We start from the raw sequence: 17,037 nt of genomic DNA on the forward strand, positions 1-17,037 counted from the left end.
TTATAAATAAAGCATGTCTAGTATGTGTACAAGGCTGACTAAGAGACTTTTTCCACCCTAGCATAACGCTTTTTTGAAATGAAGTATTGCTAAACTCAACGATGAATGTATTCTTGAGCTGGTAAATCTACTATTATGTATTTATTTCGGATGCTCTACCTCACCGTATCACTCATTGGCATATCCTATATAGGTACTGTACATCTAAATTAATTGACTGATTTGAAAATTTACTACTTTGAGAAATATCGAGGCTTATAGAGTGGTGAAATGAATTCTTGTAACTGTAAAAGCAAGAAAAATGATACGATGTTCCAAAATTGAAACCCTTCAGCTTGTAAGACAGTGTTTAACTAATAGAATCTACTCATAAGAAAAAGTTAGTATCAGACATTATTTGTGATTCATGAATTTTGTTACTTCAGTTTTCACGAAAAAGCTGGGACGTTTTGTAAAGGTTCTGTGAGTCTCAATTAATAGTCTGCATCGCTCATGTTTCAAATCCGAATGAATGAATGTTTTCATACATTGTTACTTCAATTTTCTTGAGAAAATAAGAAGCTTTTTCATAGTTCGTGACCCCCATGCGAACATCCATGTCAACAAGTAAGAAGGAGTGATTCATTCCACCCAAAACAAGGATTCAAGTGGAGAGGAAAATGAATAAAGTTTCATGGCTGTTAAGTGCACTCCAGCTTGAAACAATGCAGTAGCTGCTTGGCACTGCAGGTATTGCAGATGTGGGGCTGAGAGCAGATGTATATAGTTCATTAGTGAGTTAGACCACTACAGTAATACAGTAACAGCGTCAAGAAACATTCACATGCATATGGAACAGCTTGTAGATTTCTTTTGTACTACCAAGAGAAGTCTTTAGTCTTTGATACAATGGGTACCGGTTTCCACCTGGTGGAAAAATCGGATATTGTGAACTATCATACTGATTTGACATGACCTGATGACCAGTTCATTTAGTTTTTATAGAAATAACTAGTAGTACTGTGAACAGTAGACCTCACGCAGTATTCTCATCCACAAGTACCTGATTGAAACTATAGACCTTATGGAAATACAGCAATAGACTGGCTTCTCCACACATCTGTGTAATCACTTGTCAGCTGATTTATGATGAATAATATTCCATAGTATGGTTTTTACTCTAATATTGGCGTATGAAGGAGGCTCCTTTTTCTTTTTATTTTATCCTCGAAATGCAAAATTTCCTAAAACCTTGTATATACGTCGACGTGCAATTAAAAAAGGAACATACCTGTCAAATTTCATGAAAATCTATTACCGCGTTTCGGCGTAAATGCGCAACATATAAACACCGTCGACTTGAATCTTAGACCTTACTTCGCTCGGTCAACTACTTTTTAGGGGCCTCTGTATCATTTACCAAGGGTCCTAGTTGCGTTTATCCAGCTATTGTGATAGTTCACAAATTTTGAAGTGTAATCGAAGCTTTCATGTTTCATGGAAGATAGATCTTTTTTTGTGAGCAAAAACCCTCACAAACAACATTTTTAATTGAATTAGGTATTGAAAGTTTGCCATACTTTTAAATACACCCAATACCCCTACCTCACATCCACAAAATATCACAATCTGAAGCCTTAATAATTTGAAAATTCTAGATCAAATTGACTCATGTGGAATATTATTTTTTTATTGTGGAACAAACTTGGACTGAAACTCAAAGCTCCCAATTCATGCCAAGAAAGTCAGATGAGAAAAGTATACTGTTAATAATAGTCTTTTCTCTCCTAGAAGAGCATTTTTAGTTTCAGTCCACTTGGTCTTATTCTATTCTGGGATAGAAGACAAATAATGAAAGGTGAGCGAGCAACTATGTACTGTGATATGGAAAAAGAAGAAAAAAGTTGTTAGAAAGAATACTGTAGTAGTATCAGGGTGATTTGCTTTTGATAATATTGAAGTCATATATTTATTCACTATAGATACAATATTGACTGTACTCGAGTAGATTAAAGAGGCAGAGTGTTTATACCAAGGAATCTACGATACAGATTCTAGATTAAGTTATTCTAGATTCCTAAGATTTTACTAGTAAAGGTGACCTATATTATGATTAGTAGAGCTAATTATGGGGGATGAGCCCCGCATATGTGTCATTTATTGATATAAATCTCGAAATTCAAATTGAATTAATATTAAATCAGTTTGAGATGCGTCAATGAACACGGTTTTTGCTGTTACAACCCAGTTTTACAACCGATTAATATATTATTGACTCAACTTGCTATCACTATATTTTTAAAAGAGATCCATTCCAATTCATATAATCTATATTCTAGGATCGCTGCCTCTGGAAATTTATTTTTGAATCGCATTATTTATTCATCAATAAAACTGATTTCATAGCTGATTAGGCTCATCAAAAAAATCATTCCAAAGACATTCATCGTTAAAAATAGATTTAATACATCGTCCATGAAATTAATATTCTCATAAATGCAGTCGAGATACTTTGAAGTCTGTCCGGAAATGAAAGTTTTAATAGGTATATCAATAAGATATAAGGGCTATTGACCGACTATTAAAAGCACAGAAAAGTGTGACTTTCGGCTGTATCGAAACGGGCAGCAAATTAATGACGTCTATCAAGCCTGTAGCCAGACGTTCAGTTAAGAGTGCAGTGCACATTTAAATAATCATGTAAACTCTGTGAAAATACTACTGTGATCACTGTAGGCCTCCTAAATATTTTTATTATTTGAATTTATCTAGCCTACTAGTCTCACACAATTTGAAAAAGAACAGCCGAACCTCGAAATAAAAAAATCCTCTAAATTAATGTCAAATTTTTTACATGATATTATAGAATCTTTACTGGCTTTTCAGATCTATGTAACGAATTTTTCTCTTAAGTGAAAGGTTTCTCAGAATGCTCAGTATTGTTTCACGGAGTTTAACTGTGAATAATTATTATGATCCATCTATCTATATCTACTATTTACCATACTTGCCAGTCGATATGATCCGATTTATTTTTTCAAGACAAACAAGCGTAGGCGTAACGCGTGCTCCGCATCGGAAACAACAACTCAATACGACAAACAACACAAACGGATGTGTAACCTTTATTGTTTTAAAGCTCAATATGCAAACGTTATATATGATTGGACATTGTTGCTATCAACGTTTTTCAACTGTCAACTTTTCAACTGTCAACTATCAACTTTTTTCGAGGGGTATCAACTTTTTTGAGATCTGCAAAAAATGTCAATTAATTAGACGTAGGGGGGGGGGGGTGAATCACAAACATCACGCTGCTTGGGAAGTCTGTATGGGAGAAGTTTTTTCTTGGATGGCGAGCAACAGGTCGAGTAAAAAGTTGGCTGAGGTGAGAGAGTCGCTACCTGTCGGCGCACAGCTGAACTGGGTGGGAGATCGATAAAGGCGCAGGCGTAGTGTGGGTGCCGACTGGGACGACGTCCAAAATGCGTCGTCGAAAATAACTGTGGTGCGGAGGCTGCGGAGGGGTGAGAGAGATAAAAATAGGCGCAGTGTGCCCGCGATGGCTGACGACGAGGAAGCGTCGCTAGCGGCCGGTGGCGTCTCGAGGAGCCGTCGGTTCGGGGCCAGACGCAGTCCCACCACCGGCCACCGCCTCCGGAGGCAGCAGACGCCCGAGCCACCTCCAACCACCGAATCGGAGCAGCCCGACTCTGACGCGGTCGCCGTCACACGGACGCCTGCCCGCGCTCGCCGCTCGCAGATATCTTCCACTTCCGACGATGACGACGCCCCCGCCTCCCGCAAACCGACTGACCAACCCAAACCCGTCCTCCGACGCAGACCCAAACCGAAACCAACCGAAACCACATCCACTGAAAACACCACTCCCAAAGATTCCGGCAACGCTACGACTGAACCCGAACCGAAACCACCAAAAATCAGCAATGCCAAGAAGAAAGATTCAGAAAAACCTAAAGAGTTTTCCGAGGATAGTAAAGAATCTGACTCCGGGTCCTGGTGGAAATCGTGGACACCATGGGCTGCAGCTCCAAGGGGGAAATCCCTAGAACGGGAACCGGGATCAAAACCACCTGAGGCGATACCTCGTCGAAGAAACCGCAGCCTCACCAGGCCGTTCTCTTCTAAATCGAAGAAGGATCGCAATGAATCTCTGTCACTGGAACGACCGAAATCGATAAGCAACGGGAAAGGAGCACCACCTAACGATGGAGCTCCTCGAAAGCCTCTTCTGAGAGACTTCAAAAACAAGCAGATGGTGAATAGTTTCGAGGATAGCAGTGACGAGTTTTGGAAGGAGGACGATGATCTGAAGTCGGTTATAAAGAGACTTCAATCGGAAATAACTGAGGTTCCGTCGAAAGATAATGTGCAGAAGACGCCTAAGAAGTACTTGGCCCTGCAGGAGGCGGGGAAGAGAGGCAGTCTGAGACAAGAGTGGCGCAAATTCGCGAGTGAGCGGTCGGCGGACATGAGGAAAATTCGTCTCTTGCGCAACAGGTGTGTCTCGTGGCTCATCATACTGCTCATCTACTGCGGCCTGGGCGGAATGCTGTTTCGGTTCACAGAGGGTGCTTTCGAGAACTTCTACAAGTGCGGAGTGAAGCGCGTGAAACGAGACTTTGTCGACTCGCTGTGGAACAGCATGTACAGCATGCGTGAGGAGGAGTGGAAGAGTCTGGCCAGGAGGAAGCTGATGACTTTCGAGGAGCAGCTGCACGAAGCATTCGAAGCCGGCATGACCAGCTACAGCGGACAGAAGTCGTGGAGTTTTCTCAACGCGGTACTCTACTGTCTCACCGTAGTCACCACCATAGGTCAGTTATCAATCAAGCAATCAATAATTTTATTCAAATCAACACGAGATACCCAAAATGAGTAAATATACAAAATACAAATTTCAAAAAAATAGGCTTCATGGTAGGGTGTGCTGAAAAGAAAGAAAGGAAGAAAAATAGCCTAGCCAACTATGGTCTCCCATGTAATAGGCTGGTAAAGGGTAGAAGAAAGGAATGAGGAGTGTAGAGGAGTATAACTGATGTTTCTAATAAGCAAATAGTTTTCTAATCTTTAGTTTAAGATTAATTCACATTAATCTTATTACAAATTCACATTTGTAATATTTTCTAATAAGCAAATAGTTTTCTAGCTCCTCACATAGATCCATGATTGGATATTGAATACAGTAGCATAAATATAATGGGCATACTATGAGTTTCAAATGAGGTAAGCCTATATGAAGAAAAACGTAGAATATTATTAAAAGTAACAACCGTTTTGCAGAAATTTGTCGTATCGTCAAAGTGAACTGTACGCTATCAGTCGAGATGTAGAATGTCTTTGCCACCGTTACCAAAGTTATACGTAATAGACCTACATGTTTTCAAATAAATACCGTACACAGTAGATAACATCAGTAAACTAGATAGTAGCTTCAAGAAAGAAAACTTAAGCATAGGCCTACTTGCCGTGTATGCTCTCTCTACGACAGTGGCCTATTACTGATCGATACATGTTCTCAGTAGCTAGGTTTGTCTATCCGAAAATTCGAGGTTTTCATCGCAAAAAGAAAATTGCCCCGCTTACCAAGAGCTCAGCCGTCGAGCACTAAGCATGTGGATTGATCTGCAATTTACTGAGATTTACAGAGCTTTATCACGCACACAATTGGACTAGTCACGAATATACAAATGAATTCTAGGCTCAGGTTTTTCCTGCGATAAAATGAAGGTGTGATGGAAATATAGGGTAGAAGAGGATGTACTTGGCTAGAATCAGCCTTATTATAAAGAAAATATCTGTCTTCATTTTAATACAAAGATTTTGTAGCCTACTTGAAATCTAAAGCATGTTATTTTCCACCTCAGTTTTGAGGAAATAACATCATCTTTACTCATAAATATTGTATTATATAACGTGAGTAGCTGAATTATTGATTTCTCAAGATTTATAACAAAGTAGGCTTGTTTGTTACACCATTAAGATGAATGAGATTACATAGCCATGATGTTGTTATTATGATGAGTTATAGTTATAGTTATGATTCTATATTATGATGTTGATTTGGGTTCATATAGTTAGTAATGTTCTTTGCTATACCGGTACCTGGTAAATAATAATATTTTACAAAAGTGTATTTACAGAAAAAAAATAAAATTTACAATCATACGTATCCTACTAGTTTTTCAAAATTTCAACAGAACGTAGAGCCACCTAGACATGCAGAATGTTCTTTTAGCAACCGTAAATACAGTATGAACTTGGCTCAATTCCAAGTTTAAGTTCCAAGTTACACTATTCGATTTTATTGATCACTTTCAGAGAACAGACTTTATATTTTCTTGCTGCGTCACAAACGTGCCGTCATTCGATTACACTAACACACATTATAGTTTAATGGGGAGTTGGAATCACTTATTATTATTCATCAACGTTTACATCACAAGAAGAATGACAGAGTAAAGAGATCCAACACATTCTTACCATCTATTAAATGAATGATTTCTTGTAGTTACAATGAAATAGCATACAGAAGTTGAATTCAAGCTGAAAGAGGAGGCAAAAGCTATTCGAAACAACAAAAATAGTATTTTTTCATTACCGCAGTAACCTTTATTGTGCTATTGAAATTTGTCCTACTGATTCCAAGAGAGTCTCTAGCAAACTTGAGAGACAACAAATGACAGTTTTATAGCCTTTTATCTTAATCATGAAAAACTTTCTTTTAAAAATAAATATAAAGATATACATTACAAGATTCAATTGGAAGATTGCATACATAAAAACTGAATTGATTATTAAGTAGAAGAAACCTGTCTCCTGTCACAAATAATCATTAGATCATGATAATTATCATTGATGGAAATAGTAAGTTACAACTAGCAACCTTCCTCTCTATAATCCTACAAGAAAAGATTATATGTATTATATTAAGGTAACGTAGGTCTACTCTAAAACACCTTATAATGTATCATCTGTAATCCTCATACTATTAATAACAGAGCCCTGTTGTATATAACAATACATAAAAATAAACTTCTCTGACAACTAAAAATTGAATTAATTTTGATAATGGAACAATTAAGAATGATTTTACCTGACTGTGAGCTGAGTGAAGTCCAAGATATTCTTATCAAACCAGATTTACTTTACTGAGTTTCCACTAACCGCAAAGCAGATACAGGTTTCTCACTCTCTGAATACCGGTACTATAATGCCTATAAATCAATGAGATTCGGCCCAAGTTTAATTTCTTGAGTGAATGCCTTCTATTGTGGACTGTAGCGCATGCGCAGTTATTCATAAACAGATTACCTATTTCTGTCTCTTACTATTTGAGAATTCCCCGACTATTTCAAGTGCAGTATCTTTAGAGATGACTCAGAAATCATAACAATTTATTGAGAAGATAAGCTTCAATGTAGCCTTTATAGACTAAACAATTATCGATTCAACAGTGCTGCAGTGTTGATATAATAATTGATATTCACTTAAAACTGTCAGTATAGCTTAACGGAAGAGCATTCATGTTATGCCTGAGGAGTGCTGACAGTGAATCATCTCACTATAGCATTGCATTCAGGTTTGTCCAATATAATTGAGTCACATTTCCAATAAAAATCTTGAAACTTGAAAAAGAGTGAACAAATTAAGAGGTCGATGTCAATGACTCTTCAAGAAAATAAAAGATTGCAATTTATAACGTTTATTGACACTTATTCACCTTCGAAAAATTCACCTCTCATTATTCTATTTAATTTTGTGAATCAAAAATGCTGGTTCAGCTTCTACTCAATCCGGCGTCAATATGCTTTTTCGTGGTGAACTGTGCATTTGTAACCCACAAAGATTTGGCTTGGCACGTTGGCTGAATTTAGATGAGAGTGACGTAGACCACAGCTATATAGTATGAAAGTTATATAGCTATATTGTTTGTGAGTGTGGCAGCTTCAAACATTCATCCTATATATACTATCCAACATCAACAAACGCAATGGGGGAACGAAACTTATAAACACCGGAAGGTAGCACTTAATGGATAATTCATTATTTATAAATTGACATTCATCTAATCTTGATTGGTGAAATGATGAATATGCAAATGGTACAAATTGAATGGTGCAAATTTCAAATATTTTATTCGATAGTTTTTGACATTTCATTCTCTCCCTCATTACACATGCTTGGCTGCTTCCATGAGCTTGGCGGGGGGGGGGGGCTCACTCTTGCTGTTACCATATCAATTTGATATAAATTGTTACTCACTCTATGTGAAAAGATTAAATAACCAGATGCAGTATTATATGTGACTGGGACAAAATTATCCTCTGTCCTAATAGATAATGTTGATGTTAACGGAAATGTTTGTTATTCGATTGCTGTTGGGAATTGTCTTATCAGTTATAACTATAATTTTCTTGTAATTAGGATGATATTTGGTTCAATTTTATGAGGGCTAATAAAGTCAATAAAATCAATTGTTTTTAAAATAGAAGAATTATAGTAGGCCTGCTGTAAAACAAAAAGCCCACTATAATATTTTTTATAATTCACAATCATAATATGTGAATGGAGAATTCCTAGAAACTTTTATTCAAGTAGTGAGTTTCTCAGTTAAATTCTATTGAAATTCTATTCAGTTACACCTATCTAGAGATTTTGTTATTAAGAAAAATGATTCAAATTCTTGTAAATTCTAATGTACCTTTCCTCGAATTACTATGGAAGTGAAACGAGGGATATGTGAGTATCAAAGTAGGGAAGCACGAAAGGTACACCAATAAAAATGGCAAAAATTTATTGCTGAAGGGAAGAGAAAGACGCTAGAAAGAAAATAAACTGGTGGGAGGAAGCTAGTAACAAGGGAAAAGAGTGGGGGAATCGATTACAATTTTCCGCAGTACCTTAATTGCAATTTCTTTCTTCTGGCTAACCAGAAAGAAATTATAAGCATGTAAGCTGGTTATTTTTAATTTATAAGAAGAAAAGTATTATCTAATGGTGCAGTTTTTATCAGACTCAGTCACTCCTATTAAACAGGAGACGCCACTTTCGGTTTGTTGAAAATCACACAGAATACCAAGAACGAAATTTTCAACAATTTACAGCATTAATATGACTTACAAGTCTTAGAGTAGATATTAGTTCAACGTTTTTTTTGATATTATTTCAATTGGAATGAATCGGAATGAATTGGAATGAAGTTATAAATCCTACTGAACTAGATCAATTGACAGGAGTAATTAGTTTAATGTACAAGGAATGAACAGTAGTAAAATTTAATAAGGAACTACATCAATGTGAGTTTTATAAAACTTGGACTTTTTTTCAGATAGAATAGTTTATAAAAATTTCATTCCAATGATCAAGAAAAACCTATAAATTAGCATGTGATTCCTCTTTTCCTCAATATTTCATATTAAACTACTGATAATAAACAATGTAGCCCATTAAACAATGATATGCAAATGTATAAACATTTATCAGAGATAAATTAATTAGGGAGTTAATTATAATTAATTGTCTCCTAGCTTTGAACCAGCATTCATTCTACAAGGTTAACCTGGACCTACTTCACCTGGAAATGAGTTTTTTAATCATTACTTTGCTAATGGCATTTCAGACCCTTGAGTGTCAATTATAGAATTTAGTTCATTGTTGAACTAATAACATTTTGTTCCACGATATTTTTTAAATCTCTGTGTTATTCTATATTAATTTCCAATCAAAATTATTAATTATTCAGTCATCCTTGAGACTAATGCCATTGATATTGACTGGTACACATTCAATTGAAATATATTTGGAAAATTGTTTTAAATAAAATGAAATGTTTTAGTTTTTCCTTTGATATAGAAATCCATTTCAGATCAAAATTATTAATAATTATTCAGTCATCATGAAGACTAATGCTATATATATATATAGCTATTTATTGGTACGGATTCAATTGGAAAATATTTAAAAAATTGTTTTAAAATAAAATTTATTCAAATACCATAATTATTTAATGAAATGCTTTTGTTTTTGTTGCAGGATACGGCCACATATCGCCATCCACGACCACTGGCCGCGCGTTGACCATAGTGTACGCCATCTTTGGGATTCCAATGTTCCTTATTCTTTTGGCTGATTTCGGTAAATTATTCACCAGAGGAATCAAATTTGTATGGGCGTTTGTGAGGAGAGTTTATTACACTGGAAGCTGTCGAAAAGTGAGGAGGACTGTACCAGTTCAAGTGAGTGAATTTTTTCTCAAATAATAAATTTAGCCTACGGTAGTCAAGCAGTTTTACTTACACTACTACCTCTTTTGTTGTTTTAGTAATATTGTTTGTGAATTAGTTGACAGCGATTTTTATTTGGAATTCAATGCTCTACCAGTGGAATATAACACAAAAACACATTGTCGATTTATTATTACAGTTTAATGCAAACAAATTCTAAATAAAAATAGAATAGTTATAAGTAACTATAATAAATAGTTACAGTAAGAGAGCATTTGAATGTGACAAATGCGCGCTTTGCATGATGGTGGAATAAATTTTTATCTGCGCACAGGAGGCTATTTATTTTGACAGTCTTCAAATTTATTAGAATGAGGTTCAGAATCTTGTAAATCAAACATTACCAACATGTAACTTAGAATCAATAACAAAATATCACCATTGTCTAATGATTTTTCACGTATTAACGGTGGATAGGGCAGCACTTAATGAAACAGTTTTCAACAAAAGCATTGAAAACTGTTTAACTTTCTTGTTAAAAAATCAATTATGAAAAACTCTTTGACAATGTATTAAAAACGCCGAGAGTACCAAATATTGTGTTCTGTATGTATTTTCAATTTTTGACCCAATATTGTTAAAAAACGAATAAACCTTTCATATTAAACCGCAAACCGCAGATAAATTCACCTTGTAAAACCGTGACAGTGACTGTCTTACAAATCTACTCCTAGAAATATGTGTAGGCCTAACACTAGTTCGCCTCCACATAGTGCATTTTTTTTGTGCACCACTAGCACATTCATCAAGTATCCTAAAAAAGGAATAAATGTCATAAGTTTTGCAGATATGAGTTCTGATATGGATTGAATAAACCAACTTAAGATGAATGTTGATCGTTTTTAAATACAGCACACATTCGCAGTTTCAGCAATGAAAAGGTTACTAGACTGTAAAACTAAAAAATTTAAAGGATTTCCGTTCAACTATCATGATGAAAGTTTCAACACGTGAAACGTTGATATAAGGCATTAATAATCTTTGATATTCTGTACTAGTAATGGAAAATAGTATAGCGATTAGTGAATTGATTCGATATGACAGTCGTCTCATTTTGTGGTTCAGGAAGTGATGAAAGGCGTGCAGATGGTGTACGACATAGCGACGTTCCGGCGACCGAGCCAACTGCCCCCGGGGTGGACCTGCAGCAGGGGGACACACTGCCACCCTTGCCCCCGCGCACCCCCTACCCGCACAGCGGCACCGACCCCCCCGGCACCCCTGCCCTCAGCAACTTCGCCGTCGACGACGAGTTCAATCTGCCCATTTCGGTCGCCATCTTCATCCTTGTCGTCTACATATTCTGCGGGGCCACCGTCTTCTACATCTGGGAGAAGTGGGGATTCTTTGAGTCCTTCTACTTTGTCTTCATATCGATGTCCACCATCGGCTTCGGAGACTTCGTGCCGCAAGTAAGTGAATATTGGTTTACATGTCAAGCTCTCCATAAAGTAGCCAATATCTATTTACTAATTGACATGATTCAATTATACATTATTCATTATTCATACATCGAATCAATTCTTTTTTTTTTTTTTTTTTTTCTCCATAAAGTAGCCAATATCTATTTACTAATTCTAAAAAAAAAAAAAAAAAAAAAAAAAAAAAAAAAAAAAAAAAAAAAAAAAGTATCTTACTAATAATAATAACTAATAAGTAAGTATATTTTCCATAACGTAACTTACTAATTCAGGAATTTCTGGAGTTGATATTGGTTTGCATGGCAATTTTTCAATTAAGTACCCAACTGATTTATTCACAAGGGTATTCTGCTCTATAACATTGCTAGTTCAACTTATGTTTTCAATTAAATACATCAGTAAGGATAGAGCTTACTAATATTGTAGGCTTCCAAATTAAACACATTGTAGGCCTATTATTCAAATGTATTAAGAATACACTTTAATGAAATCTCCAAATGTACCTTGAAAATATTATTTCAATCAATACATACATTTTAATAGGTATGTTAATACAGTACATGCAAATCAGTTGGAAGTAATTTGGAGTGATTTGTGGTCTAATGGATATAGTGCAGATTTTCAGTCAGACATTTTCAGTAATTAGAAACTATTTTCCATGAGCCTTGCTAATTCGATGTATTTGACCTCTGCTTTAAATTTAAGATATAAGTTGCGATAAAGTTTACTGACATCTGTTGACTGGTAGTGAGCTTCCATATAGATTATGATACCCAGTTAAAGTGAAGGCTTCAAAATGAATTATGCAGTAAAATTTCAAAATGGAACCAAAATAGGAAAATAAAATAAATTGATGTTTCATTCTCTCTCGAGAGCAAGAGTTTGGTTACCTATGCTTGGCATATCTATTAAAATGTTTCAAGTATGTCTGAAGTACATTATTATGCGTTGTCTAATCATTATCTGAATTATCTGGAAGCTTTTAGAGTTTTTCTATCATCGAAAAAATGCATGCTATCTAATAAATTTTATAGAATAATTTCCCTAGTTGTGATAGTATAAATACCTAAATTTTTTAGTACTGTTGAGAGTTGAATAAAGTAAATCTGTAAATGATATAGCTTATTTTTATTACAATTGCTTCTATATTTATATTTATTTTTATAGATAAATAAATAAAAAAAAAAAAGATTTTTATACTAATATTATTATGTTGAAAATATTATTTCGCCTAAATCATGAGACTGGACAGTTCTTTAATAATCATTCAACGAATTGTTATTAAATTTTTAAGTATTTGTATTCAAAAAATCATTCTGGTAAATCATTAAAACAAAACATGATATTATTCTAAGATTGAAATGTGATAAAACGATACCAATCATGGGTCAACTAACTTGAATTTGACATTATTAATCAGTGATTGATATTGAATGTAAAATATTTTTTGTTAACAATGATGTGATACATTAAAATTTTAACAACAACACAGGGTTTCATGAATTAATTTCAAATGCTTTTTGTATAATAATTTGCATATAAGTTTTGTTATTTATAACTCAATGAAGTTTTTTGTTGGATTTAGTATATTCAACAACCTCCGTACTTTCTCATATCTTATTAAACTTTTCCAAGCAGGATAATATATTGTTCTCTTAATTTCGTATGGTATTATATTTAGAAAAATAACAAATTCTAATAATTATACTTGGACGCAGCTGGATGGCCAGGATAGAGAAGTAAGTTGATTTTTTTAGAAGATAGACAATATCTCTGATTAAGAAGTTTACAAGTACTATAATATTATCTAATATTTTAAAATTAATAAACGAATGATACTTTGTGAGCCGAAAATTTTATTTTTAACGGTTTTCTAGAAAAAGGCTCTAACGATTTGTTAGATATTAATATCTATAATAATGGTAGGTATTAATATCATTATTATATTATTTTCAATTACTGAGATTTTATCATTAGTCGCCTACATAGGCTACCTAGTCTACTCGCAAATTTAACAGTATCATGATATTATGTATTGTCAGGACCTCCTAAATACTGGCATATGTCAATGTGAAGGAATTACTGTATAAATTTGGAAGAGATTAGAATAAGCTGATGTTATTCCCTCTCTTAATGTTGGTACCGTGATGGACCGCTTAGCTCATCCATGATCATTCTAAAAAAAATTAATGGAGTAAAATTGATAAAGCATTGAGTTCATTATAATGCATAATTCGATTCAAATACAACAGTTGTTACTCTACTCAAATTATTGATATAATTTAATATTTTACATTTTTACAATATTGTAAAAATGGGCGAATTATGATTACATCTTAAAAACAGTGATGAGTTGAATTTTCCAGGAATTGATTCACTTTAATGAGCAATACCGTACATACAATTCTATCTAATAAATGTTACAGATTATCATTATGTTCTACTTTACTTTTTAATGGACTTTGAATTTTATTTAAACTTTCAGACATAGCTGTGACATAGAACATTATTTGTGATAATTGAATTTCCATTTCTCTAATTAGTTTTGTGACTAATTTTGCATCCTGATACTCCAATTGGACACGAAGCCACCTCGAGGACTTGAGCTCATAAATACTGATGGTAACTGAAAAGAGTTGTTTGGAGTGGAAAACTAGATGTTGCTTTTTTGTAGTGAACATATACTGTATATTGGAGCATGTATTTGGATTTAGAAAAACTTTTTCCATTGTATAGTTTGAGTGTACTTGGTGTGTAGAATTAGTGGCTATTATTATTGCACTGTAAGCTATGGTTAAAATGTGAGAGTTTGTAAAATATTTGTACATCTGAAAGATTTCATTCAACAAAATTACTTGCATTCATATTATATTTTTTCGGTTGCCAAAAGGTGTTGTTATTTTTGATTAGTAAATTCATGCAGTTTCGGATATTTTAAATTTTCTTTTACCATTAGAAAGAAAGATAAAATACTATTCTGTTGAGTAAGTCCTAATAAAAATGAACGAAATCTTTATTGAAATTCATTTTACCTTACTTCAACGATAACTTGACGATATTCGTTCTGTTGACTCGATTGAATCAATTTAGGACGGAGCGCTAATTCAAAAGCGATGTCAATAAGAAATAATAAATATTTAATATCTATCCTGAGATGTCAATATTACGGTAGTCCGATCAACTTTTGTAGTCAATCAATAAGAAATTTGCCAAGTTAGAAGAATAAACTTTTTTAGAATGAAGAATTGAACAATACATTAATCTTCAAGTAAATCTTTCTCAACTTGGGTTTTGATGTAATTATACTTTTCTTACAGTATAATATGAATCCAACTTTTGGTAAAATTATTGATTTATAACTGCCGATTCTGAGTATTAATTTGATAATTTTGTCTATTACAAAGTGAATTGATAGAGGAATAGGAATGATTTTCGCCATTATTCAGAATTACAGAACGTAGAGATTAGAACTACTATATACGTGTTTATTATAAAGAACCATTATTGATATGCGGAGCAAAAAGAATAATGTTTTTGATACTAAGATTGATTCATCCTACAAAATTAGTAGAGTGTAAGACGTGTAGACTCAAAGCTGGATATCTCAACATATTGAATTAAAATTGTGATTGAATTTTCCAGAATCAAATGTACATGATGGCGTCTATTGTATACTTGGTTTTTGGACTGGCGTTAACATCCATGTGCATCAACGTCGTTCAGGTACAATTAATATATTTCCAATGGATCATAATTATCCAGAATATCTTTTATCAAACATTCATATTTGTAGAAGTTATCCAGATAAATACGAGTAGCCCTCACCCAAAAAGTTAACATCGTAGAAGATATTTATTTGATAGGAGCTGGGAAATCCCTATTGTGAAATATTTCCATGATTAATGAAGTAACATTTTTACTTGAATGTGAAGACTGAACGTAATATGAGCTGCAAACATAGAGAAGCGACGAAGCTTGAAGCTTGAGAGTATTGAATGTAATGCATGTATTCAAATAGGTCGAAACATACCGCTCCACTATAAGCGCCACCATTTAAGTACATGCATTACATTCAACAATCTCAAGCTTCAAGCTACCTTCGCCGCGTCACCCAATTACTTCCACAAACGTGCATCCTATGTTATCATTGCCTTAGCAATAGCTGAGTTAAACAAACTCAGAGAACTAGATAATCAAGTTTTTCAAATGTTATCAATTTGATCAAAGACAGGCTTGCAACCCAATTACTAAAAAAACACTATTATTTTAACGTTATGTTAAAGTTGATTAACAAGGAATCTTCAAAATAAATTCATTTTCAAAATAAATTTAAAAAACTATTATCAGACAACTGAATAGTATACCCATTACAAATAAGACATTAATATCAGAGACGTGAAAAACTTATTATTCAGCTCAACAGACTGCATTTTAAAATGTACGCTTGATTTTAGTAGCCTAGCCTTAGCCTTGTAGTAGCCTTGATTGAGAATCAAGGCATGCACTCTCAAGTTCGATCAATAACGACTGAATAACTCTAATTCCAGTAACTAGAAAGTCATTGAATCAATATTATTGAAAAATAATGTAACATCCGATTGCAATATTGAGTGCCTTAAAAGAGATTTCAAATGAATTGAATTCTCCGATTTGAAATGTGGACGAGCTAAAGATTTCAATCGTTTTTTCTTTTTCAGGAGAAACTATCAGACACTTTCAGACAGGCGAGTGCGAAAATCGGAGCCACGATAGGCCTCCAAGTGCAAGAGGACGACGGCTCAGTGACACCCGCCCCGCCGCACCCTGTAGAACTGGCCGAAGTTCATTCAACTGCAAACAAACAATCGCCAAAAACCGAAGCTTTTTTCAAACCCGACAGTAAAGAGAAACCAAAAAGTTAATGTCCGCTACTTCATTTCCTTGTGCATTTTTTACAGTTGCGGTAACTACAAAAAAACGCTGCTATTCTCAATGTCCAAAGGATAAGTTCATTTGCTCAAAAACGATAATACGTGATATTATACTTTGACTGTAAATTTGCAAACATTGATTTCGATCATAACTGATTGAGCTTGTTTGGTCTTGAAAACAATTTGTGCCTTCAAATACGAATTCATTAATTTCGAGTTTTTCTAACAATGTTTCACGAACGTTACTCAAATCCAGCTAGTCATTTAACTTATCTTTATGTTTCATTGTAAACGTCTTCATACTAAATATTCTGACTCAGAGTGAAACTAATGAACATATTTTTTACTGTTCAATAAAAATTTTATTAAGTAAAACTAACTGGTGTCATTGTTTGAATTTCCACTTTTGGAAGTTTCTAG

The 17,037-nt window shown here is 34.2% G+C and overlaps 2 protein-coding genes across 2 annotated transcripts in view; one reads left to right on the forward strand and one right to left on the reverse strand.

Moving 5' to 3' along the window:
* Positions 1 to 7,242, reverse strand: part of LOC111056079 — an 82,146-nt gene extending 74,904 nt beyond the window's left edge. Inside the window, exon 1 of the mRNA XM_039419231.1 lies at positions 7,097 to 7,242. The gene's annotated coding sequence lies outside the window, so the exon portion shown is untranslated. The remainder of the gene's footprint in view (positions 1 to 7,096) is intronic.
* Positions 3,530 to 16,986, forward strand: LOC111050904. The gene is given in 6 exon segments (XM_022337281.2): positions 3,530 to 4,817; positions 10,036 to 10,238; positions 11,352 to 11,408; positions 11,411 to 11,698; positions 15,350 to 15,430; positions 16,405 to 16,986. Coding segments are annotated over 6 exon segments (2,109 nt in total). The 5' UTR covers positions 3,530 to 3,541; the 3' UTR covers positions 16,609 to 16,986.
* The last annotated feature ends 51 nt before the right edge of the window (positions 16,987 to 17,037 follow it).

Source organism: Nilaparvata lugens, chromosome 1 (genome assembly GCF_014356525.2).
Source record: "Nilaparvata lugens isolate BPH chromosome 1, ASM1435652v1, whole genome shotgun sequence".
NCBI classification, from domain to species: Eukaryota; Metazoa; Arthropoda; class Insecta; order Hemiptera; family Delphacidae; genus Nilaparvata; species Nilaparvata lugens.